This window comes from Podarcis melisellensis (genome assembly GCF_964234715.1).
Source record: "Podarcis melisellensis genome assembly, chromosome: 12".
In the NCBI taxonomy this organism is placed as follows: Eukaryota; Metazoa; Chordata; class Lepidosauria; order Squamata; family Lacertidae; genus Podarcis; species Podarcis melisellensis.
The window spans coordinates 30,249,537-30,276,989 of NC_138544.1; the positions used below are offsets into that span (position 1 = coordinate 30,249,537).

Sequence of the window (27,453 nt, forward strand, 5' to 3'; positions counted from 1 at the left end):
CTCGCTCCTCCGCTCCCGCACTTTCCTCCTCTTCTGCTTTCCCCCTTTCTCTCCCTCCTTCCCCTTCCCCGCCTTCTGTTCCCGGACCCTCTCTCGTTTCACTCGCTTCTCTTTTTCACTTAAAAAAAATAAATTATATATATATTCATTACACGACACATTTCTTCGGGTGGCTGGAGCCACTGAAAGGAAGCTCTGTCTTGTGCACGTGAGTTTATGTTCCGAAGCAAAATCCAAGCGTTTGTCCAATGCAAGAGTATTATTATTATTATTACTACTACTACTACTATTATTATTATTATTGATATCTAAACCTTCCTTCATCCGAGAGAATCACAGGGCGGTTTACAATGGAAACAAAGAATAACATCGTAACAAACAGAAACAATATACCCCCAGTTTTAAAGGCTAAAAATAGTTTAATTAATTATTAAGGGGGAAAGGCCTGGGGCAGAGGCAAATTTAAAGTATCAGGTTAAGCTTGTGCTTCCAGTGCCGGATTTCTGTATATGCTAAACCAGCTATAGTTTAGGGCCCCACTCTCTTGGGCCCCCCCCAAAAAAAATAAAGGGAAAAAAACTGGATGTACATTTCCAAAATATAAGATTTTTTAAAAATAGAATAAAACCTACATACAGCAACAGTGTTTCATGTTGTATGGGCTCCTATGATGTGCATATTTTGTTATGTGCAAATGCCTTTAGATATCTATTAAGTCCATAAATTACCATATAGCATATATTCAACACAAAATAACAGTGACAGTTTGTTGTTGACAGAGGACAGCTGGACATATAAAGGGCCCCATCACCTTCAGTAGCTTAGGGCCTCATTAAACCTAAATACGGTCCTGCACTGGGCACCAAGCTGACAGGGGGGTGGGCACCACAGGGCATTGTAGTTATTATTAATTTCATTTCTATACTGCTTAATATTTTAAATAAAAATACAGTGGTACCTCAGGTTAAGAACTTAATTCGTTCTGGAGGTCCGTTCTTAACCTGAGGTACCATTTCAGCTAGCCACCAGAGCAGGATTTCTGTTCTCATCCTGAGGTAAAGTTCTTAATCCAAGGTACTATTTCTGGGTTAGTGGAGTCTGTAACCTGAAGTGTCTGTAACCCGAGGTACCACTGTATCAAAAAAAAGAGAAAAAAGACAACACATTGAAACATCAAGTAAAACAGTCTGGCATAAAGCAAATTCAATAGTGCACACACAGAGAACAGAAGGCAGGGGGTACCAAACTTCGGTGTTACATAGGGCACTGAAGGCATTTGAAAGTCCGCCCCCTGCCTGAGAGACATACCTAAGCATAGAAGCCAACTCCTAGGGGCTGTGGGGGTTTCGGCCCCCACAATAAAATATTGGGCAATAAGTTGATGGGCATTGCCATTCAAATGGTATGTGTGCACTGTGTCCTGTGATCAGTTAAACGGGGTGGGACTTATTTGGGCCCCCACAATATTTTATTCAAGTTGGCACCCCTGTAAAGATATGTAACAAGGGCGCCAGGGGAGCCAGCACAGAAAAGTCCATTCTCATGTTGCCACCCTTCAGACTTTTCGCAGAGGAGGCACATGAAGAAGGGCTGCAGGGTCCAGGTCGGTTCATATGGGGAGAGGCTTTATAGGTCAAAGCCTGCATGTTGAATTGGGCCCAGAAACTAATTGGCGGTTGGGGCAGGATTGGCATTATATGCTGCTACTTCTTATTATTACACAATTTTATCCTGTCTCCCAAGGAGCTCAAGGCAGCATCTTTGGATTGGGGCCTTAGGCTGTTGTTTTCATTGCTCTGGGAAATCTTCTAAAATACTAGGGAAACACCACAGTTTTTATTAATATAATGTTTGGTTTTATATGATTAGGTATAACTATTGAACAACTTAATATTAACACAGTCCTCTTTCTGGCAACAGCATACATTTATTTGCATACTTATTCTTATTCATGCACAGAACTCAGATTTTAATAGGAGGTCAGAGTATTAGCAGCACTCTATAACACCCCAGAAAAGGGTTTCCAGAGGTCCAGGTTAATTAACAAGATTCGCCCCTCCCTGTTTTCATCTGTGCTTCCTTTGAGGGTATTAAAAGGATTAATATGAAATGGGTAGGGGGAGAATCCTTAAGATGAAATATAGTAACTGTCCCTTCAATACAGCTAATTAGATGCAAGGGTGAATTAAATAAGCTTGTCCAGGTGTCTCATTAAATTAAATACATTTGTTTAAACATTATCTCCAATATTAGGGATTAGGTCTAGTCATTATCTTTGTGCACCAAAATTCATCTAAGGGTTTATGAGTCTGGTAATCTGCATTTTTAAATTGCCTGAGTCATGCAGTTTGTACCTCATTTAAAACAGGAGTGCTTGTAACCTCAGTAGGCATGTTTTTCCTTTCTGAATAATATTACCGCTTAATATAAAAATCACAATAAAAAGGGATGCATGCTGAGTTCACAGACATGGAACTAGACACCCCCCCAAAAAACATACCCATTCAAAAACTATTTATTTATAATCTTGAAATAAAATAAAATTTGCAAGTTATCAAATGGATCCTAAAAACACACACTATCTCATATTACAAGTTGGGCACCAGGGGGCACCTTGTCTCCTTGCACTGGTGTAGCTGCCTAACCTCTTGCCCAATGATGCCAGTTGCCCTGCAAAGCAGAATGGTGTCACTTGGGTATATGTAGGCTAACAGAGTGTTATGTTTTATATTCTAGCCCATTTGTTGTCCCTGGAGGCAGAAGGGAACAGAATCACAACTTACTGCTCCCCTCAGGTAAGAGGGATGCATGGAAATAACACAGGTGAGTATGACATCAGTGTATACTTAAGTTTTCTAACTGATGTTGTTGTTGTTGTTGTTGTTGTTGTTAATTGAATTTATATACCGGTATGTACCACCCTATACCCACAGGTCTCAGGGAGGTTCACAGAATAAAATCAAAATCAAAATGTAAAACCACAAAATACATACCGTAATCAAAATAAAAACAACAACCCAATAACCCTCCCCCCACCACAAAAAAAAACCCTCCAACACATTTTAAAAGGACATAGGATATCAATCAAATCAACCAAAGGCCAGGTTAAAATGGAATATTTTTGCTGGTGCCTAAAGGTGTATAATGAAGGCGTCAGGCGAACTTCCCTGGGGAGAGCATTCCACAAACGGGGAGCCACTGCAGAGAAGGTCTTTGTTGTCACCCTCCAGACCTCTTGAGGAGGAGGCACACGAAGAAAGGCCTCAGAAAATGATCTCAGGGTCCGGGTGGGTTAATATGGAAAGAGGCGGTCCTTGAGGTATTGCCGTCCTGAGCTGTTTAAGGCTTTATAGGTCAATACCAGCACTTTGAATTGGGCCTGGAAACTAATTTTATGGCATGCACTAGATCAGCATGCTACTTAAGAGAGAGGGGTTTCATTTGCCGGTTCTTGAAAATATTCAGGCTCATGTTTTAAGTGCACACGGTAACATCAGGCATATGGGGCTAGCTGCACCCTTCTTGCCTAATACAAAACATTTCTACGCAATTTGCATACACAATTGAAACTCACGTGGTTCAACAATGCCCCTTCAAAGAAGATATGTATAACATGGAAACACCAGTAGTAATGATGACCATATTTCTTCAAACGCCTGGAAGAAGAGGTATGTTTTAACCTGGCATTGAACGGATGTTAATGTTGGAACCAAGCAGGCCTCATGAGAGATTATTCCATAAATGGGGAACTACAATGGATGGGGAACCTCTCTCTTGCCCCCCTGCCCCCCGAATGTTTCTCAGTGGGGCCACCTGGAGAAGCGACTCAAGAGGATGAATGCTTCATCTGCGTATATTCAAAGTGGCTTAGCCAGCTGTGCCAAAAACAGTGTTATATGTTCAAGCTGCTTTGTTCCTATCAGTACTTTTGCTCCTGGTTTCTGCACCAGCTGCAGTTTCTGAGCCATCTTCAAAGGCAGCCCCGTGTATACAGACCACGATAATCATTCTATCTATGATTTATCACACCAGACAATGAAAAATTACATCATAGATTAGCAGCATTGATCACGCCAGTTTCCCCAGCCAAAAAATACATCATAGTGTTCAGTTAATGGCAGCTTAGGGCAGCAATAGTTTTTAATTCAGTCAGAGCAACTGATCTATGTTTTAATCCATCTGAACAGTTTGGTTTGGGTCTGTTGGGGAAGTGCTACTGTAATTCTGCCATGAAAGAAAATGAGATGATAACCCATTGTGAATACATTGCACATTACATTGTTCAAGGTGTTGCTGGGTTTTTTTTAAAAAAGGAAATATATTGACACCTATCTGCTGCACCATGCATAGTGCCTGCATTGAAATAGGTTGGAATAGATGACACTTGGGGTTTCATCCACTCCTACAGTTATTTAGCACTAGAATATGGAAATTTCTGGCAGAGTATCATGGTACTACAGCAGCATATAATGTTTTTATTTTTGTTTTTTTCTAGAGAAACAGACATACCTTTACCAGCATCTCTAGACTAGTAATTATTATTTTTTTTAAAAAAACCAGAATTTGGTGCTTTGTCATTCTGCTTTACATTTAAAAATGTGGTTGCTGGAGGGTTTTTGCATGCTGCAGATACAAAACCAAACCAAACAAAAGCCCTGCAGTTGCCATCCATTAAATCCATCCATTTAATTTGCTTGTAAAAAGATTAGTGCAAACATTAACTGCAGTAAATCGAAAACAATTAGCCATTCAACCATCATGCTGTAACTTTATTAAGCTCTTATCTTTCCAAAACATTTGGTGACAACCAAACCAAAACCTTGCAGCCAATAGCTGCTCAATTGGTTTTGTGTGTGAAGAGGAGGGACCGTCCTTCCAATTCACAAAAGAAAGGCTGAATAAAATCCTACCGTTATTGAATGCACAAACAATGGTCATTGATTGATAAAAGTTTAAAGGGGGGGTTGAGACCTTCAAATGAAGGTTATTGAAATTAACGGTACATTTCTTAATATAAATACATCTAGATTTTCAGTTTTTGGGTTACCATCCTTGGTTGGTGCTTATTATATAAATCTTTAAAATCCTGTGTCTTTACAAAGGGCAGGAATATTCCCATATTACACTGCCAACAGATGCTGTTGTCTGCCCTATCTTCCAGGCCATGTCTCCAATTAACTCAGGGCTCAGCAAACTTTTTCAGCAGGGAGCCAGTCCACTGTCACTCAAACCTTGGGGGGGTGGGACTATATTTTTTTGGGGGGGGGAATGAACAAATTCCTATGCCCCACAAATAACCCAGAGATGCATTTTAAATAAAAAGACGCATTCTACTCATGTAAAAACACCAGGCGGGCCCCACAAATAACCCAGAGATGCATTTTAAATAAAAGGACACATTCTACTCATGTAAAAACACGCTGATTCCTGGACTGTCCACAGGCTGGATTTAGAAGGCCGGATCCACCCCCTGGGCCTTAGTTTGCCTACCCATGAATTAACACTTCAATTCCAGCTTCCTCCCTGACCCCACAAGGTGGCACCTCATTATTTATAGGTGGTACATGACCCCAGTCAAGCTAGCAAAAATTTACCGTTTGCCCGATAATAAATGTTGGAAATGTAAAGAAACGGAAGGAACATTCTTTCACCTTTGGTGGGCCTGCCCAAGGATCAAGGCTTTCTGGGAAATGATCTATAATGAACTGAAAAAAGTATTTAAGTATACTTTCGTAAAGAAACCAGAGGCCTTTCTCCTGGGCATGGTCGGCCAATTGGTGCCAAAGGAGGATAGAACCTTTTTTATGTATGCCACAGCAGCAGCAAGAATACTCATCGCAAAGCACTGGAAGACACAAGACCTACCCACCCTGGAAGAATGGCAGATGCAAGTTATAGACTATATGGAACTGGCAGAAATGACCGGCAGAATCCGAGATCAAGGAGAAGAGCAGGTGGAAGAGGACTGGAAGAAGTTTAAAGTTTATCTACAAAAACATTGTAAAATTTATGAATGCTAAGGGCATTGTAAATGAAATGAAGGGGTTCTAGTGATTAAGATAAATAAGAGTATAAAGGGAAGGATAAAGGATGAACTTGAATAATATGATAATTGCTGAACTAATTTTAAAGTGGAATACATGAAAGGAAGGCGGGTGGAAGTAAGGAAAATAAGATGTGGAAGGCTATTAACTTGAAACAGAGTTTTTTTAATTCTGAATTTTATTTTTTATTTTTTATTTTTTTTATTCTGTCTTTTTGTTTGTATTTTTGATGTGTGTGTTTGTTGGTTTTTGTGATTTGAGTTAATTTTATTGTTGTTAACTTTTGTGAATATAGATATCATTAAAAAAAGATATCATTAAAAAAAAAGATATCATTAAAAACAAAACAAAACAAGGTGGCACCTCATTAAAGGAATATTTATTTTCCCACTATGTTGGAAGAGAACATTGACTAGTCTACCTTCCTTTAGGAAGTGTGTTGACTCTCCTCCTTCAGACTAAATAAGCAGCTGAAACAACAGTATGAGTTAGATCCCGAATAACAGACCGAATCCTTTACAATTATACCAGTGGGAGGAGAGACTGTTTTGCCGCAGCGTGCAGCACGGCAAACTTCTAGTTGGCCCTAAAGACAAAGCTAGATCTGATGGAGGAGATCTAGAATTGAATTTCCCAACATCTTTCTTTGCCTTATTTCATTTGCCCAATTTTTCATTTCCCTAATTTAAATCAGAAAAGCAGCCCTCAAAGCTTGACTGTATTGCGAACAACAACAGCAACTACAACTTTTTAATAGCATTTTCAAATGTTCACATGCCTCATCTGGGTGTAATCAGTACAACAGCCCTGTGTAAATTAGTATTATTATCCTCCCTATTCTAGGCTGAGAATAAGAGAGAGTGGCTTGCTTAGGCCAACCTAATGAGTTCATAGCAGAAACAAGATTCACACTGGGGACTTTACAGCTCCATCTCTTAGCCACCATACTACTAGGGCAGTATGGGAGCGATTCATTTATATTGGGGAAATGGTGCAGATAAAAGGTTTAGCCCCTTTAGTATCATGCCCCCCTCCTCCTCTCCCCAGTGCCCTGGCCTTGATGCTAATAAAGAGAGCTCCTTCCTCCTGAGCCTAACCAATGATTGCCACTGTGAAGAAGAGCAAAGAGTCTATCTCTGTCTTAGGACATAATCAATGGCTGTTACAGGGGTCTTTACAAATGGCTTTTGTAAAGCCCCTTTGCAGGTGAATGAGCCAGTTGGTGCCATCTCTGTGTGTGCTGTTTTATTATAGATGCTGATGCTGAGATGCATAGATTGATGCATAGATTGGTCTATGTTAATGGGGACTGGAGTAAAGGGGGCATTGACGACGGGGGGGGGGGGAGGCGGGTATGTTGAACTATTCATAACCATTTTCTGTATGCAAAATACAGAGCAGTCATCCCCAGCAGAAATGGTGCTGTTCTTAGAATAGAACTGCAGATATTCTTTACCCGTTTAGATCAATTCAGGGGAACAATGAGGAAAAAGATTGTATTCACTTATATTTAGATACTGGAGACCATCATTAGCATTGCTGGACTTCAAACAAAGATCAGAATAATAAGAGCATTCTAAGTTGTTGTTTCATGAAACCAATCTCTTAGTGTTCTTTAGAAATTATTTTAGTTTTGTGACATTCTTTTTTAATCAATAGATTTTGTGACTTTTTTGGAACAGGAGCCAAAAGCCAAATGAATTCTTTTCACTTCTGAACTTGACATGGGTGCTTGAATGCAAACACTGGCTGGCAGTGACTCTACAAGGATTCAGATGAGGGACATTTGTAGCTCTGCCGCTGAGCTATGGCCCTTTGTACTGAATAAATGTCACTCCTGAAGTTCACCTTGTTGTAGATAAAGGTCCCAACAACCTCTGCATAATGGATGCTAAAATATAATGCTGTGCATGATCAAAAGAAAGAAGCCAATGCCACAGCAGCCAGAACCATTTCAAGCTGTCCTTCTATAGCAGTGCATTAAGATCAATGCTTTACACATTCTTGAAACTTGGTACAGTATATGTGAATCCGGTACAATCATGATTTGATATGTAGGTGCACAATTTATTAAAAGGCCTCTGAATCTTTGGGGTATGTGAATAACAGAGGTGGAAAGAAGACTGCAAGAAAAAATGGGCAAGGTTGACTTTTACCGAGGGGAAAAAATACTTGTAGCCATGACTTTGAGTCTTAGTAGTGTGCCTACTTTAAAGTTATCTATTGAATTTCACTTACAATTTAAAACTTTGGAACCTTCTTTTTAATGCCCTCTTTCACTCTTTCCAAAGTCGTTGTCTTGTTAGGTCTCTGACATCTCACTCTGCTACTCCTATTCATACTTCACACACACACACACACACACACACACACACACCGTGCTTGGACTCTTCTTCCTGTTAATATGATCTCTGGCATGCTTGCTCCCCTTTTTTATAGGAATAATGCCAAGATCTGTTCTTGATCTTTCTACTTGTCATTTAAAAACAAAAAACTAGCTGTGTGCTCCTATAAAGAAAAATGGGCATCATTTTTTTACTTTTTGGATCTGATTCACTCCTATGGATACTTTCTCGGGAGTAAGCGCCAATGAACTCTGTGGTACTTACATGCATAGTTGCATTGCCCTGAGCTGCGCAGCTGGCATTGTTGCTATTTACCGTACATCTGTGCTTTTCTTAGGTGTGCATTTAACAAGGCTTCCATTTTCTGAAACAGCACAGGATCGAACTCAATTGTTGTAAGAGTTCATTAATATTAGTAAAGCTTTGGGTAGCAAGGGTTAAATGTGCTATATTCATACAAAGTAAACTTGCAGTAGAGCTGATGTCATGTGTTGGAATACATACAAGCAAAGAAGCAACTTTCCTCTTTGCATGTGTGTACCAAATGTTGTTAATTCTGTTGTTCTATCTATGCCCCTTATGCCTAATACCAGACACAACTTTATAGCAGTCACGATTCAGTTGTTTCAGTCTGAAATATCTGTTAATGGGCTGGAAAAGCTACGTATTAGGTTAGAAGCAAATGTTGATCACACATTATCTGTTAAAATAGGTGCTGATTTAGCTTAGTACCCTTTACACATGACTGGCTGTGCCATTATGTCAATGGGGATGCATGTTCAAATGCGTGTTCCACTGAAAACAATAAAGTGTGGCTCAATGAAATGCGTGCTTTCGAACTGCTAGGTAGGCAGGACCTAGGACAGAGCAACAGGAGCTCACACTGTTGTGCGAATTCGAACCGCCAACCTTCTGATCGGCAAGCCCAAGAGGCTCAGTGGTTTAGACCACAGCGCCACCCTCATCCCTTCTCCAAGACAAGGCTTCTTCCTTCATTGCAACATTTGAGACGTGTGCATCAAAAGGAGTGTGCCATTAGGTCTTACTTGTCGGCTTCCGATAGGCATCTGAAGGGCCACTGCGAGAACAGAAAGCTGGATTTGATAGGCCTTTGGTTTGCTCTTGTTAGGGCCTTCTTAATGTTCTTACTAATGTTGTGACATCTTATTGAAAAAGGAAGCCTGTGAACATCAAGCACCAGTTGTGCTTTCAAAAGGGTGTGTGATAGCGTATTTATTTTCGATATTGATTTATTTTCCAATAGTGCAAGCTATACATATGCAAAATGTCCCGTACTGCTAGCTTTTGATGATACTAACAACCAATGGATAGTGATGCTTCAATACCATTGTACTGAGTGCTTTATAAAAACCTAGCTACAGCTTAAGCTTTATGAAATAGCCAATTTTTGGTTCGGCAAGCCAGTATCAATGGCAGACAGTTGGGGAGCAGAGCTGAAGTCCAAAAATGTATTCTTGGGTTTCTACAAATAAGGTCATTTATCACACCATTTTTCTTTGTCCATTAATACCCAGCAAGTTTATCATTTATATATACTCATACATTTTCCTTTGAAACAGTTGAAGCGGGTTATATTTTCTCTTCAAAAATTTTATTTCTCAGCTTGAAGTGTTCCACTTCAATACAATACACGGGAGAACAGTTGCAATGAAGTATGTTCAAAGCACATTTTTCTTTATTACAATGACAAGTTTGAAAAGCACCTTGTGATTTGACATCATTTGGGAAGGGGAGGGAAAGTGCACTTTGCCAGCCGCAAGATCTTAGTTTTATTGTCTGAGCAATGAATCTAATAATAAAAGCCAACTCGATTGCCTTGCTGAACTATAGACACATCCTTCTTTTCAATTCCAAGCACACATGTCTGTCTGTGTGTGCACGTAAATGTGTGTGTATGCACACTCTCACACAGGGTTTCTATCATCAAATGGATGTCCTGCAGAAGACTTGCAACTGACTCTAGCAGGGCAACACCTTAATCAACTGTCTCACATTTAACTTAGGGTAAGCTATTACAATACGACAACATGCACTTTCTATGTCCAAACAACGCATCATATGAAAAGAGAAAATGCTTCTTATTACTAATGTACCAGTGAGTGAGACAGAAGTTTACTGAAGATAAAAAGCTTAGATGTCTAACAATGTGCATTGTTTTGTTATTGTTGCTCATTTAACCCAACTATATTGGGTTCCAGAAGAACAGATCCTATATTGCTGAACTATCTGATTATATATATTTGTAGAGCTTCCTCTCAAAGCTGCACTGCAATAACGTTTCTTTCCTTTGTCCTCCATGAAGAGAGAAACGAACTAGACCAGAAGTTGCATGCAATCAAGTCTAGTCAACTTCGTGACCCCATTTGCAAGTGTGGGGCTGGAGAAGTGGCAGCCATTAAGTGTAAGGTAAAAAGAACTCTCCCTACCACAACCTCTCCCATTAAGTGTAATCTAAAAAGGCTACTAGGCATTGATAGCCGTGTCCTCTATGATTTTGTCCGATTGTCTTTTAAAGCCACCCAAGTTGATGGCCATCACTGCCTCCTGCAAAAGTGAGTTCCATAATTTTAACTATGTGCTGCGTGAAGGAGCACTTTCTTTTATCTGTCCTGAATCATCCAGCATCCGGCTTCATTGGGTTAGTCCACAATTTCTTCCTGGAAGCTGAACCTGGAGCTGATGCACGTAGACTGCATTGTACCACATTTGGCCCCTTTGTGCGTTCTGGATAAAAGATGCTGAGGACCGGAGATCAGGGTGCCTGTACGATTAGTAAAAGCAGATGGTGGAGCATTTCCCATGACACCTTACTATGTTTTGAAGGATTTACCCCACTTCTCTCCCACACATGCATTCTTGCTGAAGCTGCTGCATTGTTCACAGGAAGACAACACAGAATGTTGAAACGCAGCCCAGCACAGAAACACATTTGCTTTGTTTGGGAAACATACCAAAATCTGCAGACTTAACTGTAGCCTGCTAAAGCATTTTGCACTCTCAGTCTCGATGTAAAGCAGGACTCCTGCCCACTAAATCTGAAGGGGAAGGAAGGCACGCAGCCATTTCTCTCCGCATGTTCTTTCGGAAGGTTCTTTCTGTGAATTTAAAGCTAAGCTATGATGCCGTGAAAAATGTACACGTCCCATATTATTTCATAGCTTTTCCATCACTTTGTGAACACCCAGGCATCAGACTGTGTTCTCAACCCATTTACACCTTTGCGGTTTGTTAATGACAGCCTATAGGTGAGGGGTGGGTGGGAAATGGAGTAGTTAAGCCTAGAAGCCAGTCATTAGTCTTGTTGTCAGCCACAGTATATCTCTGAACTTTATAAGTAATTCATGTCATCCCTTCGCTCTTACCCCTCAGCAGACTATCCATTAAAACCGTGATTCTGTGTAGAGCTTCACAGAGAGCCAATGGATGGCCAATATGGGACAAGAGGCTTGCAAGTCTATGATAAATTGAAAAGCTGGGTCATATATATATATATATATATATATATATTAAAAACTTTAGCAGAGGGACAGTGTCAGCCTGAAATAAAAGCAGACTAATAAATCACGGTTGCTGTGCTCGGGTATTATTTAAATGAACATTAACATTCCTGAAGTAAACCTTTGCAGAAATTAGCAATATGCTCCATGTACACAGATGCTTCCTGCATTAGTCTTATTTAGGCATTATACAAATCTGGAAATGCAATGCATGAGCAAGGAAAGTGGGCAGTGGGTGGCGTACAGAAGTACAGGAGGGGAGTGACATTTTCTGTTTTGCCTCTGGCAGCAAAACATCCTGAGCCAGCCTTGCTAAAGGCCAACAGAGAAAGGACAGAGCAACACACGTATGTGAAGATGCTATTTTTGGTGCTATTTCTGAAAAGGCCCCTGTCTCAATTACTTCTCCATCCACTGCCTGCCCCCAGATAATGAGGGAACCAAGAGCAAGACGTCTGAGGAAGACCTTCATAGTTGTATGGAAGAAAATGGTCCATAAGACATTTTGGACCCAGGCTTCCAAAAAAACTCACTTAAAACCAGTGCTTTTGAATAGGTCTGGAGACTACCCGGAAGCCAATAATACAGTTGCAGTAAATGTACAGTAAATTTAGGGCAACAAAGGCTCCTGTGTGTGCTTTCTGAGTTATAAAAGGCAGAGGAAGAAATAATGGAAGAAAAAGTATTTTAAGACACACAGGGGGATATAGAGAGCCAAAGCAGCTCACTGTTTCTTCCATTGAAAACCCCCCTGTCCACTGTGCAATGTATCAACATGAGGCAGTAATGTCCAGTGAAGTGCATTAGCGTGGAAAGTTACCAGGGCAATCCACTCTGTCATCTGCTGAAATATCACAGTGGTGTTTCTGTCAAAGACACCAGTCAGGTATTGGTAGAGAAATGACCATAAATGTGTTTATACGTGGCACTCTTTCCCAGGGAAAGTTGCACAGTGGACTTTGTAGCTGTCCCAGGGAAATCCAGATAGCATCTCAGCTTGAGCCTTGTGATGATACAGCTGGGAGGCAGATGGCAATCTCTTGGGGGTATCAAGCTGGACAGAACAGCTAATTTATGCACGGAGCAGAGAATGGTGCTGGCACAGGGATTTGACTGCCAGCCTGGAAGAACAAAAGCCCTCCTACTTCCTGCCCAGTTGAATTGCTTTCCTAGTTTTCACCTATTTAATTATAGGGTTGAAGAGATTGCCAACTGTGTCCAAAGTCATTAGCTCCCCCTGGAAATGCAATCTCTCTATGTGTCTGAAAGAGGTTGCCACCAACAGAGCTTAGAGAATGGGATCCTCCCTAGGTCAGTGACTTGATGTACTCTCTCTCTCTCTCTCTCTCTCTCTCTCTCTCTCTCGCTCTGTGTGTGTGTGTGTGTGTAGAATCAGGAGTTCTGCAATTGGGGGGTGGGGAGGAAGAGATAGGAGTTGACTGAAAGCTAGAAGCGTTTTGGAGATTCAAGGTCTCTCCCCTGGGAATCTGATGGCCTGCTGCCTTACAGAAGAACATGCTCTTGTATACCTATAAATAAAACAGATATTGCAAAAACCTATCTAAAGTAAACCAATGGCCCAGGACAGTCTGTCTCTAGAACTTCTGACTGAGGCGTGTGCAGTGCAAATATTTATTAAGCAGAATCAGCTGGTTGCATAACATGTCCTGTAGAAATTACATTGCCAGGGAGGACACCAAAGTTAGAATGGTGACTAGTGCCCTTTGAGAGTGATGGAACAGAAGCCAGTGAGGCCAACGGTAGGGAGATCCGGAGTCAGTGACACACAGAATCAACTAATTCTGTTTTTGACCCCATCCTCCTCCTCCTCGTGTTCTACAAACTGACAGTCAGCGCCACCCAGAGCTGCCTCAGGCAGCTGAAGTGCAAGAGGCGGAGCTCCCACCCTGCTGCTTTCACCACTAGCTGAATGTTCTCCTCTCACCAAGTTCTGGTGTTGGTAGAAGTGAGGAGCGGCAGAGGGTGGGGACAGCAGGGAGGTGGAAGACGGCACAGTCCCATTTTGCTCAGGTGATGAAATGGTACAGATCGCTCCTGGGGCCACCCTTTTGCTCAATTAAAAAGCCCCAAAGTCCACAAAGGTATAAACTCTGCAATCATTGGATACACTAGTTACTACACACTCCCATTACCATTTAAATTATAATACAGAATTACATGTTGAGGCTATGGAACATAAAGGTTTGTTTTGTTATGTTTGTTTGGCAGCAAAAGTAACAGTGAAAGAACTGGCAAACATTTCAGGTGAAACATAACCGCAGGACTGCTTTTTTTGGAGACCTATGTAGCAGTGAAATATTCCAAGAGGGAACAAGGCTTTGTATCGCTTTGCAGATTTCATTTCCTTCTTGCTGGCTCTAAATGGGTTTATCAGACAGTCTGAAAAACTTTTTAACAGCTCAGTCCTAAGACTGGCTACCCCAGCAAACCACCAACTCCACCAGCACAATGCCGGAAGGCACAGAGGGCAGCTGAAATTGTTTAGGATCAAAATGCTGATAGCAAGTTGCAAGTTAAAACTTTTAGGTGGTATGTATAATGTCATGTTGAATTTCTAATGATATAAAAGAGAATCTATTCCCTTGCAGTCCATACCTTAGGACTGGGGTCAGTAACTGAATGCTTGAAGATTTACACCACTTGATTCCACAGACTCCCTGTGCTGCCCTGTGATGTGTGGCAGGAGGCAGCTGGTTCTTCAGTGTACCCTATTTTATTCCCTAGGTGAGGAAAAAAGCAGCATCTAATTTTCTTCTATCATTTATAGAAAAACAACTGTAGATTCACGTAAGCTTTTGTATATCAAAAACCTACCATATTTTTTACTCTATAAGACGCACCAGACCACAAGACGGACCTAGTTTTTGTTTTTTTTTTTTTATAATAATGTTTTTATTTGCTTTTTTCCAAGGTCAGATACATCGTCAGTTATTCAACAAAGGCAGTTTTACAGAAAGAAAAGGAAAAAGGTTATAAGCAAAAAAGAGATCTTACTTTACAAAACAATTTTTCATGATCTACTGGACTTCCCCACATCTTCCATCCCCTGCATCTTTTTCAATAAAATAAAGTTACAGCAAATTAATACCTTGTTTCCTGTGTTTTGTACTTTCCTCAATTGTATATTAGGTTTAGGGGAAATATTGTTAGTTCACAATTCCAACAGTCCTCAATATAGAAACTTTACCCTAGACTTTAGTCATTTCATCATCAGAACTTAAATTCAGCAATATCAAAAATTTGAAATCTGAAGCTTGTTGTCTAAAAACTTAACAAATTCTCAACATTCACATAACTTATAATGTTTTTGTAAATAGTCCTTAAATTTTTTCCAGTCCTCTTCCACTGCCTCTTCTCCCAGGTCTCGGATTCTGCCAGTCATTTCGGCCAGCTCCATATAGTCCATCAGCTGCGTATGCCACTCTTCCAGCGTGGGTAGCTCCTGTACCTTCCAATATTTAGCCAATAGAATTCTTGCTGCTGTAGTTGCATATAAAAAGAAAGTTCTATCCTTCTTTGTCACTCTCTGGCCCACAATGCCCAGGAGAAAGGCCTCTGGTTTCTTAGTAAAGGTATACTTAAATACCTTTTTCAACTCATTATAAACCATTTCCCAGAATGCCTTCACCTTCGGGCATGTCCACCAGAGGTGAAAGAACGTTCCTTCAGCTTCCTTACACTTCCAACACCTTTTATCAGACAAATGGTAAATCTTTGCAAGTTTGACTGGGGTCATGTACCACCTATATATCATTTTCATAATGTTTTCTTTCAAGGCACTACATGCCGTGAATTTCATATCGGTGTTCCATAACCTTTCCCAGTCTTCAAACATGATGTTGTAACCAATGTCTTGAGCCCATTTAATCATAGCTGATTTAACTAACTCATCTTGTGTATTCCATTTAAGCAGCAAGTTATACATTCTTGAGAGCACTTTCGTCTTAGGTTCAAGTAGTTCTGTCTCTAATTTTGATTTTTCCACCTGGAAACCAATCTTTTTATCTTTTTTAAACATCTCTTGAATTTGGGCATAGAGAAACCAGTCTCGCACCTTGTCCTTTATTTTTTCTAAACTCTGCAGCTTCCAATTATCTCCAACTTTTTCTATTATCTCACAATATTTAGCCCAACCACTCTCCATGTTAAGTACTTTGGTGGTCTTCGCCTCCGTTGGTGACAACCACCTCGGTGTCTTATTTTCAAATAAGTCCTTGTATCTAGTCCAGACATTAAACAAAGCTTTCCTGACAATATGGCTCTTGAACAATTTATGTACCTTTACCTTGTCGTACCACAAATATGCATGCCATCCAAAAGCATTGTTAAACCCTTCCAGATCTAGGACATCAGTGTTTTCTAGTAGAAACCAATCCTTCAGCCAGCAGAAGGATGCTGCCTCATAGTATAACCTTAAGTCCGGCAGGGCAAACCCCCCTCTTTCTTTAGCATCTGTTAGTATTTTAAGTTTTATCCGGGGCCTTTTGCCCTGCCAGACAAATTTCGTAATGTCCTTCTGCCACTTTCCAAAACACTCCACTCTATCCACGATCTGCAGGGTTTGAAACAAGAATAACATCTTTGGCAATACATTCATCTTTACAGCTGCAATTCTTCCCGACAAGGTAAGTTTTAGTCTTGACCAGATTTCTAAATCCTTTTTAATTTCAATCCAGCATTTTTCATAATTATCTTTAAATAAGTTCAAATTTTTCCCGGTCAAATTCACCCCCAGGTATTTCACTTTTTTAGCCACATTTAACTCCGTTTCTTTCTGAAACTCATCTATTTCCAAAGAAGTCAGATTTTTCGCCAAAACCTTTGTTTTTTGTTTGTTCAACTTGAATCCTGCCACCTGACCAAACTCATAAATTAATTCTAAAGCTCTTTTAGTACTAGATTCTGGCTCCTGTAGTGTTAAAACCAAATCATCTGCAAAGGCCTTCAACTTGTATTGTTTACCTCCGACCTGTATTCCTTGTACCTCCCGATCCTTTCTAATCAAGTTCAGCAGTACCTCCAGGACCGAGATAAATAGCAGGGGTGATAGGGGGCACCCCTGTCGTGTTCCTTTTTCAATTCTGAACTCTTCTGTCACCACATTATTCACTATCAATTTAGCTTTTTGCTCTGAATAGATTGCTTCTATACCATTTTGAAACGCCCCTCCCACTCCCATCCCTTCCAAATTTCTCTTCATAAATTTCCAAGATATATTGTCAAAGGCCTTCTCTGCATCTATAAAAATTAATACAGCTCTTGTGTTCAAATTTGTCTGTAGTAGCTCCAGAACATCTATAATGTTCCTAGTGTTGTCAGACAGATGTCTACCAGGGAGAAAGCCTGCTTGGTCTTTATGAATTACTTCATTCAGAACTTTTTTAAATCTACTTGCCAGAATGTCAGCAAAAATTTTGTAATCCACATTCAGGAGTGAAATAGGACGATAATTCTTGAGTTGAGTCTTTTCAGATTCCAATTTTGGTATCAAAGTGATGAATGCTTCTTTCCACGATTCCGGAGCCCCCTTCCCCTCCATAATTTGGTTACACACCTCCACTAATGGTTGAATCAAATAATCTTTTAAAACCTTGTAATATTTGGAGGTGAGTCCATCTGGGCCTGGGGATTTCCCCAATTGCATGTTCTGAATGGCACTTTCTATTTCCTGCTGTGTTATTCTGTAATTCAGGGTTGTTTGTTTATCTTGGGATAATTTTTTCAATCCGTTACTTTTTAAAAATTGAATAATCTCCTCCTCCGCCTGTGGACCTTGAGTAAACAGTTTTTTGAAATATCTCTGGAAACACTTTCTAATTTCTTCTGGTTTCTGAATACTTTCTCCATCAACCTCCAAGTTGGTAATAGAATTCAATTTGTGTCTCTTTTTCAGCTGCCATGCTAATAATTTTCCACATTTGTTTGCTGATTCAAAAGATCTTTGTTTCATTTGTTTAATTTTCCATTCTACTTCTTGGTTTATCAATTTGGCATATTGTGCTTGATGGAACTTAATTTCTCTTAACACTTCTTTTGACTTTGGGTTAAGTCTAAGTCTTTTTTCACCCTCTCGTATCTTCTCTAAAATCTTATCTCTTTTCCCATTCCAGAGTTTTTTCTTAATAGAATTTTGTTGAATCAGAAACCCCCTCATTACAGCTTTGCTTGCGTCCCAGATTGTTCTCTTGTCCACCGGGGTATTCATATTGATTTCAAAATAATCCTTCAACGTTTTTTGGGCCTTCTTCACAATCTCCTGATCTCTGAACAAAGTGTCATTCATTCTCCATCTGAAGGATCCAGCTGGCACAAGTCTCAGATCCATTTTCAATGCGTTATGGTCGGAGCAGGTTTTAGGGCAGATCTCTATTTTTTTTGTCTTAGGGGCCAGCCCTCTAGTTATCCAAATTTGGTCAATTCTTGTCCATGATAGGTGAGCCTCAGAAAAGAAAGTCCCTTCTTTACCTAGTGGGTTTTTGGTCCTCCAAATGTCGATCAAGTCCATATTGTCTGTCAGTTCAAAAAAAGATTTAGGTAGTCTGCCATCTTTAGTCAAATTTTGGTTTTGTGACTTATCCATATGTGTAGAGACGACTCCATTCATATCTCCCATCAAAATGATGTTAGTGTAGTCTATATGATCCAACATTATCTCATGCAGCTTTTTGTAAAATTCCGCTTTCCCCTCATTTGGTGCATATACTCCTACTATCAAAAATTTTTCTCCTTGTGTTTGGATTTTAATCGCCAAAATTCTTCCTTGTTCATCTTTAAATATCAACTTTGGTGCTAGGTTCTCTTTTGCATAAATCACTACTCCTCTTTTCTTAACTTTGTCTGAGGAAACAAATTCTTGGCCTAATTTTTTGTTAATTAAAACTCTCCTATGGAGCCTAGTCACATGTGTTTCTTGTAGGCATATGATGTCCAATTGTTCCTTTCTCAATATGTGAAAAATCTTTTTCCTTTTCTCAGGGGAATTTGCACCATGAATGTTCCAACTAAATAGCTGCAGAGACATCTTGAATCAAATTGTTAGCCAGTAGGAGTGTCTTTCTTGCTGTCAAGATCTGGAGGTAATGCACCAGGCGGAGGTGGTGGCCAGGCACCTGCTACTCCTTTCCGAAGGTCCTCCCCGTAGTCGTTCAAAAATTTTTCTTGGTCTTCTGCTGATCTAATTCTCACTTTTTTCCCTTTAATGCTGAAGGATAGTCCTTGAGGGAATTCCCACCTATAAGGGATTGTGTTGTTTCTCAGTAGGCTTGCGAGGTCTTTATATGCAATTCTTAAATCCAACAGCTGTTTCGGAATGTCTCTGAAGATTTCTGCAGTTCTTCCCTGAATCACCAATGTATTTTTAAAATGAAGGCCGAGTATGTTATCTTTTTCTTGCTTAGATCTCAAAATGACCAAGCAATCTCTTGGTTTATCCTTCTTTGCTACTCTTCCCAGCCTGAAGGCGGTGACAATTTTAAAGTCCTTGTCTTCTGCGATACCCCAGAACTTTGATATTTCTGCCGTCAGGTAGCTGATCAAATCTTCTTTCTCAAGTTCTGGTATATTCCTAATCCTAAGGTTGCTTTCCCGGTTTTTCAATTCTGCCATGGACAGGTAGGCTTGCTGTTCATTAAGCTGTCTGCTCAGTGGTCTTACTTCTCCTCTTACTTCCTCTATCCTCTTTTTATTTTGGTCTGCCTTTAAATTTGCTTCTTCGGCTAATTTACGATTTTCTGCTGTTGTTGCCTGCAAATTTCCAATGGCCTCTAAATTTTTAGAAACTTGGTCAGTCAATTTGTTGATTGTGGCTGTCACCTGATCAAACTTAGAGGCCTGCTCATCTGCCTTTTTATTTAACGCTGCCAGCTGTTCCAAAATTTCCTTAGATACAGGATCTAGTCCTCCTGCAGCCATGTCCCGAAAAGCTGGCTGTTTAATTTCTCCTTCTTGCAGACCTGTAACTATTGGAACTGATGATCTGCGAGGCTGCACCGGCAAGGTTGTTTGTATTAGCTCAGATTGTTTTGCTTTTTTGGCAGCTCTTGTTTTTGCGGCTCCACTCATTCCACAGCTGTCCATGTAGCAAGGTCAAATTGTAAATCCCATGGGAAAGACAAACCGAAAGGTAAACATCCAGGCAGAAGCTTTACAAAAAACCCTGCAGTTCCCAGAGACTATATATTCCACAATCCAGTAGGGGGAGCTCCCCAAAAGTTAAGAGAAAAAAAAAAGGTGAAAAGTTTCCACCATTAAATTCCCCTCTTTAAAAGTTCCAAAAAGTTCCAAAAGTTAAAGAAAAACCGAAAACCAAGGGGTAGAACCTTCAAAAGTTCATTTAAACTAGCAGAGAGTACGTGTTCTTTACAGTGGTGCATGCACAGTTCCTTATTTGTAACCACAAAAGTAGCCCCAAAGTAACTTTAAAGTCTTATATACAGTTACCGCAGTCTGATGATTTTTGTATCCAGACAGCCCGAGAGCTGTTTTGAAACTTTGTAATCCACACAAAAGAGAAAGGAAGAGGTTGCTGCCTATATCCTCTTGTAAAAAAGAAATTCTCAACTTTTCTTAACTTTCCATGCACTTTAATTCGAATTTGCAAGGTGTACTCCAACTTCTTAAAAGTCCCTCTCAGCGCTTCAGATTTATAGCTCTTTGCTTGGTGTTTAAACAGAGCCGGAAGACGGACTTCCTTTTTAACGTCTCCCGCTTTCAGCCAAATTTCAGAAATTTAGAGTCCCAAATCTCAAAAACCTTACTCACGAGTAAGTTGATTCCAATCGAATGTTCAAGGAAGAAAGGTCAGCGCTCATCAGCAGCAGCCGCGCGGCTTCACTCCCGCGGAAAGAGCGATGAACTCACAGCACCGCTACCCCCTCCACGTTCCGGAGCCCCTTACGGGGTCCCTTCTTCGTTTCCGAGGTCGCTCTTGGTGCCCGCCGAGTCCCACGACCACAGGCTCACTCTACCTGTGGTTTTTCTTAACGGGTCTCCGCTTTGCCGTAGCGGACGACCCTTTTCCGCGGAGCCCCTCTTCACAGCGCGAAGAGGACCGCCATTGCTGTTTCGCGCCGCCTCCGGAAGCCCAAGACGGACCTAGTTTTTGGAGGAAGAAAACAAGAAAAAAATATTCTGAATCTCAGAAGCCAGAACAGCAAGAGGGATCGCTGCACAGTGAAAGCAGCAATCCCTCTTGCTGTTCTGGCTTCTGGGATAGCTGTGCAGCCTGCATTCGCTCCATAAGACGCACACACATTTCCCCTTACTTTATAGGAGGGGAAAAGTGAGTCTTATAGAGCAAAAAATACAGTATATTTTCATGAAGTTTTAAACTAAAGGGGTAGGGGAAACAGATGGCCTCACCCAGATGCACTTTTGAGAGCTAATTTAAAGATGTCAGCTCTCATCAGTATGAATCATCCTTTTCAGAGGGCTAAGAGTTGTTTATCTTACTGTCCAATTACTTGAAATTCTGATAAAATTATCTTAATGATATCCTACCTGTTATATTTCAGTGATTTGCATATATGACACAGAGCATATTGTAGATTTCATTATCCAGGTCTTCAGTTTTGCAAAATGACTTAACATTGATTTGTTTCATGGTTTTAATTAAACGACTACACTGACAAAGAGAGGAAACATCCAAGGGTTTTTGTAAGTAAGGAGGAAATTAAACTAGCACATGGCAATTTTTACCCTGTGGTGGAGAAAACCGTTTTAGGAAAGATGGAGAGATAAAGAAACAACTCATCCAATTTTTAAGAATGTGAAGGCATTAAAATAATTTTAGAGATTTGGCACATGTGCATATATTCCAGCATATGCACTAAATAATAATAATTTGTTATTTATACCCCGCCCATTTGGCGGGGTTTCGCCAGCCACTCTGAGCAGCTCCCAATAGAATATTAAAAACACGTTTTATTGTCAAACTTTAGTGTTTGATGATAAAACATGTTTTTAATACTCTGTTTGGAGCTACCCAGAAGTTTTTAATAATTTCTTTAAACAGGGTTGCCTTCAGTTGCCTTCTAAAAGTCAGATAGTTGTTTATTTCCTTGATATCTGATAGGAAGGTGTTCCACAGAGCAGGCACCACTACCGAGAAGGTCGCCTGTCTGGTACCCTGTAACCTCACTTCTCGCAGTGAGGGAACTGCCAGAAGGCCCTTGGCGCTGAACGATGAGGTTGGAGATGCTCCTTCAGGTATATTGGGCCAGGGCTGTTTAGGACTTCAAAGGTCATCATCAACACTTTGAATTGTGCTTGAAAACATACTGGGAGCCAATGTAGGTATTTCAGGACCAGTGTTATATGGTCTTGACAGCCACTCCCAGTCACCAGTCTAGCTGCCTCATTCTGGATTAAATGTAGTTTCCGGTTCACCTTCAAAATCTTCACGTATGGAGTCACTTGCATTTGGAGTGGTCATATGTCCTACTTTATTTGCATCCTCTATTTTAAGAGCTGTCTGGTCCAGGTCCTGGTGTAATGATAAAGAACCATCAGAAGGCAGAGGGAGGGAGAGAGGGCTTGAAAATACCTGCCAGCGATTAGCTCATGAACAGCACAGGTTTCTCCTTCATCAGCCTTCTTCACTGTGGTGAGATGCGTTTCTATTTTGTTACTATGATGTCTATATCTGCATATATACATATGAATTAGCATGTGCAAATTTATTGGAAACCTGTGTCCCCTTTCGTCTTCTTTTTGGGTGACACATTTTTTTCCTATAATGCATAATTGGCCACCCTACTTCCAGGGGTGGCTGGTGCCGAATGGGATAAAGTAGGGAGATTAAAGAGTAGCTGCAGCCAGAGCTAGTAAGTGTCGGAGGCAACTGATTCAATTTTTGCTCCATCCTCCTCCCTGCCCAGTTCTACAAGGGCATAACTGAGGCTAAGGAGGAGGAAGCTGACAGCCAATACCACCCCTTAGACTGGATGTTTAGTATGGATGGCAGATGAGGGCTGGTTGAAGTTGGTGGGGCACAGCCCCGTTTGCCTCCACTGTTGTTAGTGCAGCAATATCATTGCCAGTATCATTACCTGAAGCAAGGATGGGGGAAAATATGCAAAAAAACCTGGGTGTACATTCCTAGATGGTCAACAATTTATTGTAACTTTTTTTCTAAAAGCCTGGTTAGAAATATTTAAATATTTTCTGAACACAAACAAAAGATACAGGGTTTAGTATACTACTTCTGTCCCACCCCTGCCTCCCCACCCAAATGTCCTGTTTTGGGGCCTAATGCTGGGTTTTGCTGGCAAAAGAACCACCAGCACTAAAAGCTTAAAGTTACAGGACCCCTGGACGGTTAAGTCCAGTCAAAGGCGACTATGGGGTTGTGGCGCTCATCTCTCTTTCAGGCCGAGGGGGCCAGCATTTGTCCACTGACAGCTTTCTGGGTCATGTGGCCAGCAGAACTAAACCGCTTCTGGCACAGCGGAACACCCTGAACACACAGAAATGCTGTTTACGTTTCTACCACAGCGATACCTATTTATCTACTTGCACTGGTGTCCTTTCAAACTGCTAGGTTGGCAGGAGCTGGGACCAAGCAACGGAAGCTCACTCCGTTGCGGGGATTCGAACCGCCAACCTTCTGATCAACAAGCCCAAGAGGCTCAGTGGTTTACACCACAGCACCAGCAGTAGTACATCTACACTGATGAAGCCATTAGCACATGTTGTGGGGCCTCCTCAGTGGAGATGCAACTCCAGGGGTGAAGCTCTAACTCTCTCCCCATATGGCCTCCAGTCAGTCGAGCAGGTGGTGAGGATTGCTGTGTTAACTGCAGTGTTGGATTGGTCATATTATCTTGGTTTGATGTATGCTCTGGGATGCTTACGGTACTCTTGTTTATTTTGTATAGTTTTTCTTGTTTTTAAATGCTGTCTGCAAGATGCTCTGGACGTTGTCAGACTGAAAGAAAGGTGTTTTAAAAAATGTTCTTTAATAAATAAATATATCAGATGCAGAATGCATATAGAAATGAATCTCTGTATCTTAAAAGTTCCATATGCAGTTGGCCTTAGTTATACAAGTCTGTTATTACTTGTATACTGTGCCTTCCTCAACATTTGGATAGAGAGAAAAACATCCTTTAAGCAAAGTACAGACTTTGCAAAGTTTCAGACACTAGTGTCTTGTGGATAGCTGGTTTAGGTGAGTGGAAAGTTATTCACTCAGTTCTTGGCTTGAAGAGTTGTAATGCAGGACACGTGCTTACTTTTGGGAATTTTCTCCTATCCTCCCAAGTTTTGGAACGTAAAACTGGGGTTGATTCATTCGACTGTGCTCTTGGCTACGTTTCTGCACATGCTGCAGTTTAAGTGCAGTGTGTTCTGGCAGCTCTAAAATGCTTAAGAAGGGACAAAAGTACATCTCTCTCCCATTCCTAGTTCCTCTTGCCCTTCCCCAATCTACCCCAGAAGGTTGGATGAATGACCCAAACAGACTTGGGAGAGGAATGCACAAAGGGCACAGAAGGAGAGCAGCAGGAGAGGGCATCCCATTGCACGGACAAAAGTCCAAGTGCTAACATGACAGCTTCATTGGATACAAGGCTAGAGCTATACTCCCTAAACCTGATCTCAAAGTGAATGTCCTGTGCAAAAAGGGGGAAGCTGGACTGCAGCAATGGAGTGAAAGGAGTCCTGTAAGGCTGAGCCTATCGCTGAAATAAATTTGCATACAATGCAATGTATGTACCTCGGGTTACATACGCTTCAGGTTACATACGCTTCAGGTTACAGACTCCATTAACCCAGAAATAGTACTTCAGGTTAAGAACTTTGCTTCAGGATGAGAACAGAAATTGGGCTCCGGCGGTGCAGCGGCAGCAGGAGGCCCCATTAGCTAAAGTGGTGCTTCAGGTTAAGAACATTTTCAGGTTAAGAACGGACCTCTGGAACAAATTAAGTACTTAACCCGAGGTACCATTGTACCCACTTCTCTTACAGTTAGCAGCTTAGATAGCTAACATTAGTTTACTGTATGCTGAATACACAGAGTTAAGTTCACACGGAATAACTTAGATATATTAATTAGAGCATATCTTTTTTGGAAGGTGAAGTGCATTCTGAATACCGTGATTGGGCCTCAATCCATATTTGAGGAACTCAAGCAGATTAAAATGGCAATGTAGTTACTATCCTCATAGAACTACAACAGATCATTCTAAGAGACCATTAAAGTAAACTGGGTAAGCCTATTTTTTTTTTAAAAAAAGAAAAAGCTAGCATACAAACACTTTTTGTTTGGAATAATATTATCTTTTTGTACATGTACATTCCCTCTTTTTGGGCAATGCTTGATTTTTAAGTCCCTTTTATTAGGCAATCAAAAGTTTATGCCAGAGGCTGTACTATAAATTGTTCTTACTTTTCATATTGTATCTCTTTTACTTTCCCATATTGCAGCAAAACCCAATACATTTAATATTATAGCACTGAACAATTAATAAAAATATGGGCCTTGTCTGTCTGCTTACATTACAAATATGTGCTTCACTAATAGGAATGTAAAGTATATGGCACCATCTATAGAGAGAAATCAACAATGCATGATATTTTGAGCATATCCTCACCGTATTATGTAAAAAATTATAGGACCAGAGTTAGAAAAGTAGCACAGAGTGAGATGAACTGTTTGGAAAAGCAGATTTAGTGAAAGTATAGCTTTGATTACCTAAACTGAAATAAAACTGAGTTGCTACTAAAGTCTACCTTGTTAAAGAACAACTAATATTTTCACCATTATTTCCTCTGAGAAGCACAAACGCTAAATGATTGGCCTCAATACGTGTTAAAAGAATAGTATAAAACTACTGTTGGGATTTGAAAACCAATTCTGTGTGGAATGTTTGTTAATAGTTTGCCCATAATCAAAGCCAATAAAGTCTATCCCAGCAAAACAAAGCTATCTAGAAATGTGCCATAAGTGGCTTTTCTCTTGAGAAATTTCCCATTTGCATGGTGGGACCCCAAGATTACATGGTGGAGCTAAAACAGTTGAGAAAATACATGAGTGACACATCTATGCAGACTGTGAACGATCTTGTACACTAATTTCTGTTCTATAATTGACTTTCTTCCTGCTATCTTCTCTTTCACTTTTAGTCAGCACCCTGCAACTGTTCGTAAATATAGGCACTAATTTAGGAGAGAACTTTATGCACGGTGGTGGGTTCTAGTCCACAACAGCTTCCCTTTACCAGTGCACAGCAGGGTAGCAGACTTTTAAGGCTCCTGTTTGTGCACTGGAGAAGAATCGGACAGAAAAGGGGAACCAAAATGATCAAAGGGGCAGCTTCCCTGTGACTACTTGCACTAGGATTTAATTACAGCACATCTGTAAGTAGGTAGACTAGGAATCTGGGATGTGTCTGGGAGGCAGCGAAGAGGAGGACTCAAAGAAGGTTGGCCATTGGGGAGGGGGGATGGAAGAGAGAGAGAATGCAGAAAAATATGGGCTACAAGTTAATGAAAGGACGGCCCCCTGCTTTAACATTCCTCAAGTCTCCCCAGGGTGCCACAACACACTGGTTGACAACCAATGGCCTAATCCAGAAATGTCCAACCTGTCGACCACGATCCACAGGTAGATCCCCAGGTGACCGCAGTCGATCATGGGATCCTTATCAATCTCTGGATGTATAAAAATTTGGAATGAATGTCTCCGCCCCCCACCCCCTCACTCTGCCCCTCCATTGCGTCCTGTGTGCAATTGTTTTCTCTTCACGTTTGCATGCTTATTGGTTGGTTGTCAACTCTTTGCAATCATTCCCTAACAACTGTGGGCAATTGTTCCCCAAAAAAGTGCAACAACTCTGGGCAGTCCTCCCCTTCCACCCCGACGCTCCTCCTCCCTCCAATGTCAATGTGTAGATAACTGCCATTTTTTTAAATACTTGGGAGTATTGGAGTAGAATGCAGTCTCTTGGGAGTTGGGACGTACCTGGCCTAATCCAATAAGTCTCTACTTGCCCCACACCTGACACCACCAGTAGGACTCCTAGCTAATGTAAATTAATTTGTGGTATAATGTCATTCCTTTCCAATAAAAAATTCCAAGAGGTTACAAATTATTGAAGTTACATCAGAGGATCCCCAAAGGGATGTCCAAATAAGAGAACCGCATAGAGAAGTTTTATTTATCATGCTTCAAAACACTGCATACAGGTATGTTTGCCACACAGAATTACAGGAACAATTACAATTCTGAAATTACAAAAATAGTTATAACCTTTTAGAATTTCTATACACAAATTATCTGCCTATGAGCACTATTAGTGGTTAATTAATGAGTAGTAAGTAGGTCATCAGGTTACTGCTTCACGGTTTTATGTAGAAATTGTTAGGAAGAGAAAAATTGTAGGGCCTGCCCTACCTTTACCAGCTAAAAACATGGCAGCATAATGACAGATGTGCCACAATTTACCTTATGTTGGGCTAAAATGACAAGCACAAATTCAAGAATATTGACATGTAGCTAGTATTCAGGCCTTGGACACAGCACAT

General features: G+C 40.7%; 1 protein-coding gene across 3 annotated transcripts; it reads left to right on the forward strand.

Annotated features, from left to right (window-relative positions):
- Positions 1-8: 8 nt before the first annotated feature.
- LOC309353504 (uncharacterized protein) lies at positions 9-26,234 on the forward strand. 3 transcript variants are annotated; one of them, XR_014161911.1, is made up of 4 exons: positions 9-208; positions 2,737-2,823; positions 10,713-10,816; positions 11,783-13,094. XR_014161911.1 is itself a non-coding variant. In XM_081882833.1 (4 exons), exons 1-4 carry the CDS (start codon positions 217-219, stop codon positions 25,077-25,079), a joined length of 309 nt encoding a protein of 102 aa, XP_081738959.1. In that variant the 5' UTR covers positions 9-216; the 3' UTR covers positions 25,080-26,234. The 3 variants fall into 3 exon arrangements, 1 of the variants encoding a protein (XP_081738959.1); XM_081882833.1 differs by lacking the exon at positions 11,783-13,094 and adding an exon at positions 25,002-26,234 and having other exon boundaries at positions 9-256; XR_014161910.1 differs by having other exon boundaries at positions 10,713-13,094.
- The last annotated feature ends 1,219 nt before the right edge of the window (positions 26,235-27,453 follow it).

What these genes read in the sequence shown, in the direction of transcription:
- LOC309353504 (XM_081882833.1), top strand. Translation starts at nt 217, where the DNA reads ATGTTCCGAAGCAAAATCCAAGCGTTTGTCCAATGCAAGA. An exon ending in AGCGTTTGTCCAATGCAAGA is followed by an intron (nt 257 to 2,736) that starts GTATTATTATTA and finishes TTTATATTCTAG; the next exon opens with CCCATTTGTTGTCCCTGGAG. An exon ending in TGGCAGCCATTAAGTGTAAG is followed by an intron (nt 10,817 to 25,001) that starts GTAAAAAGAACT and finishes CTTTTTTGGAAG; the next exon opens with GTGAAGTGCATTCTGAATAC.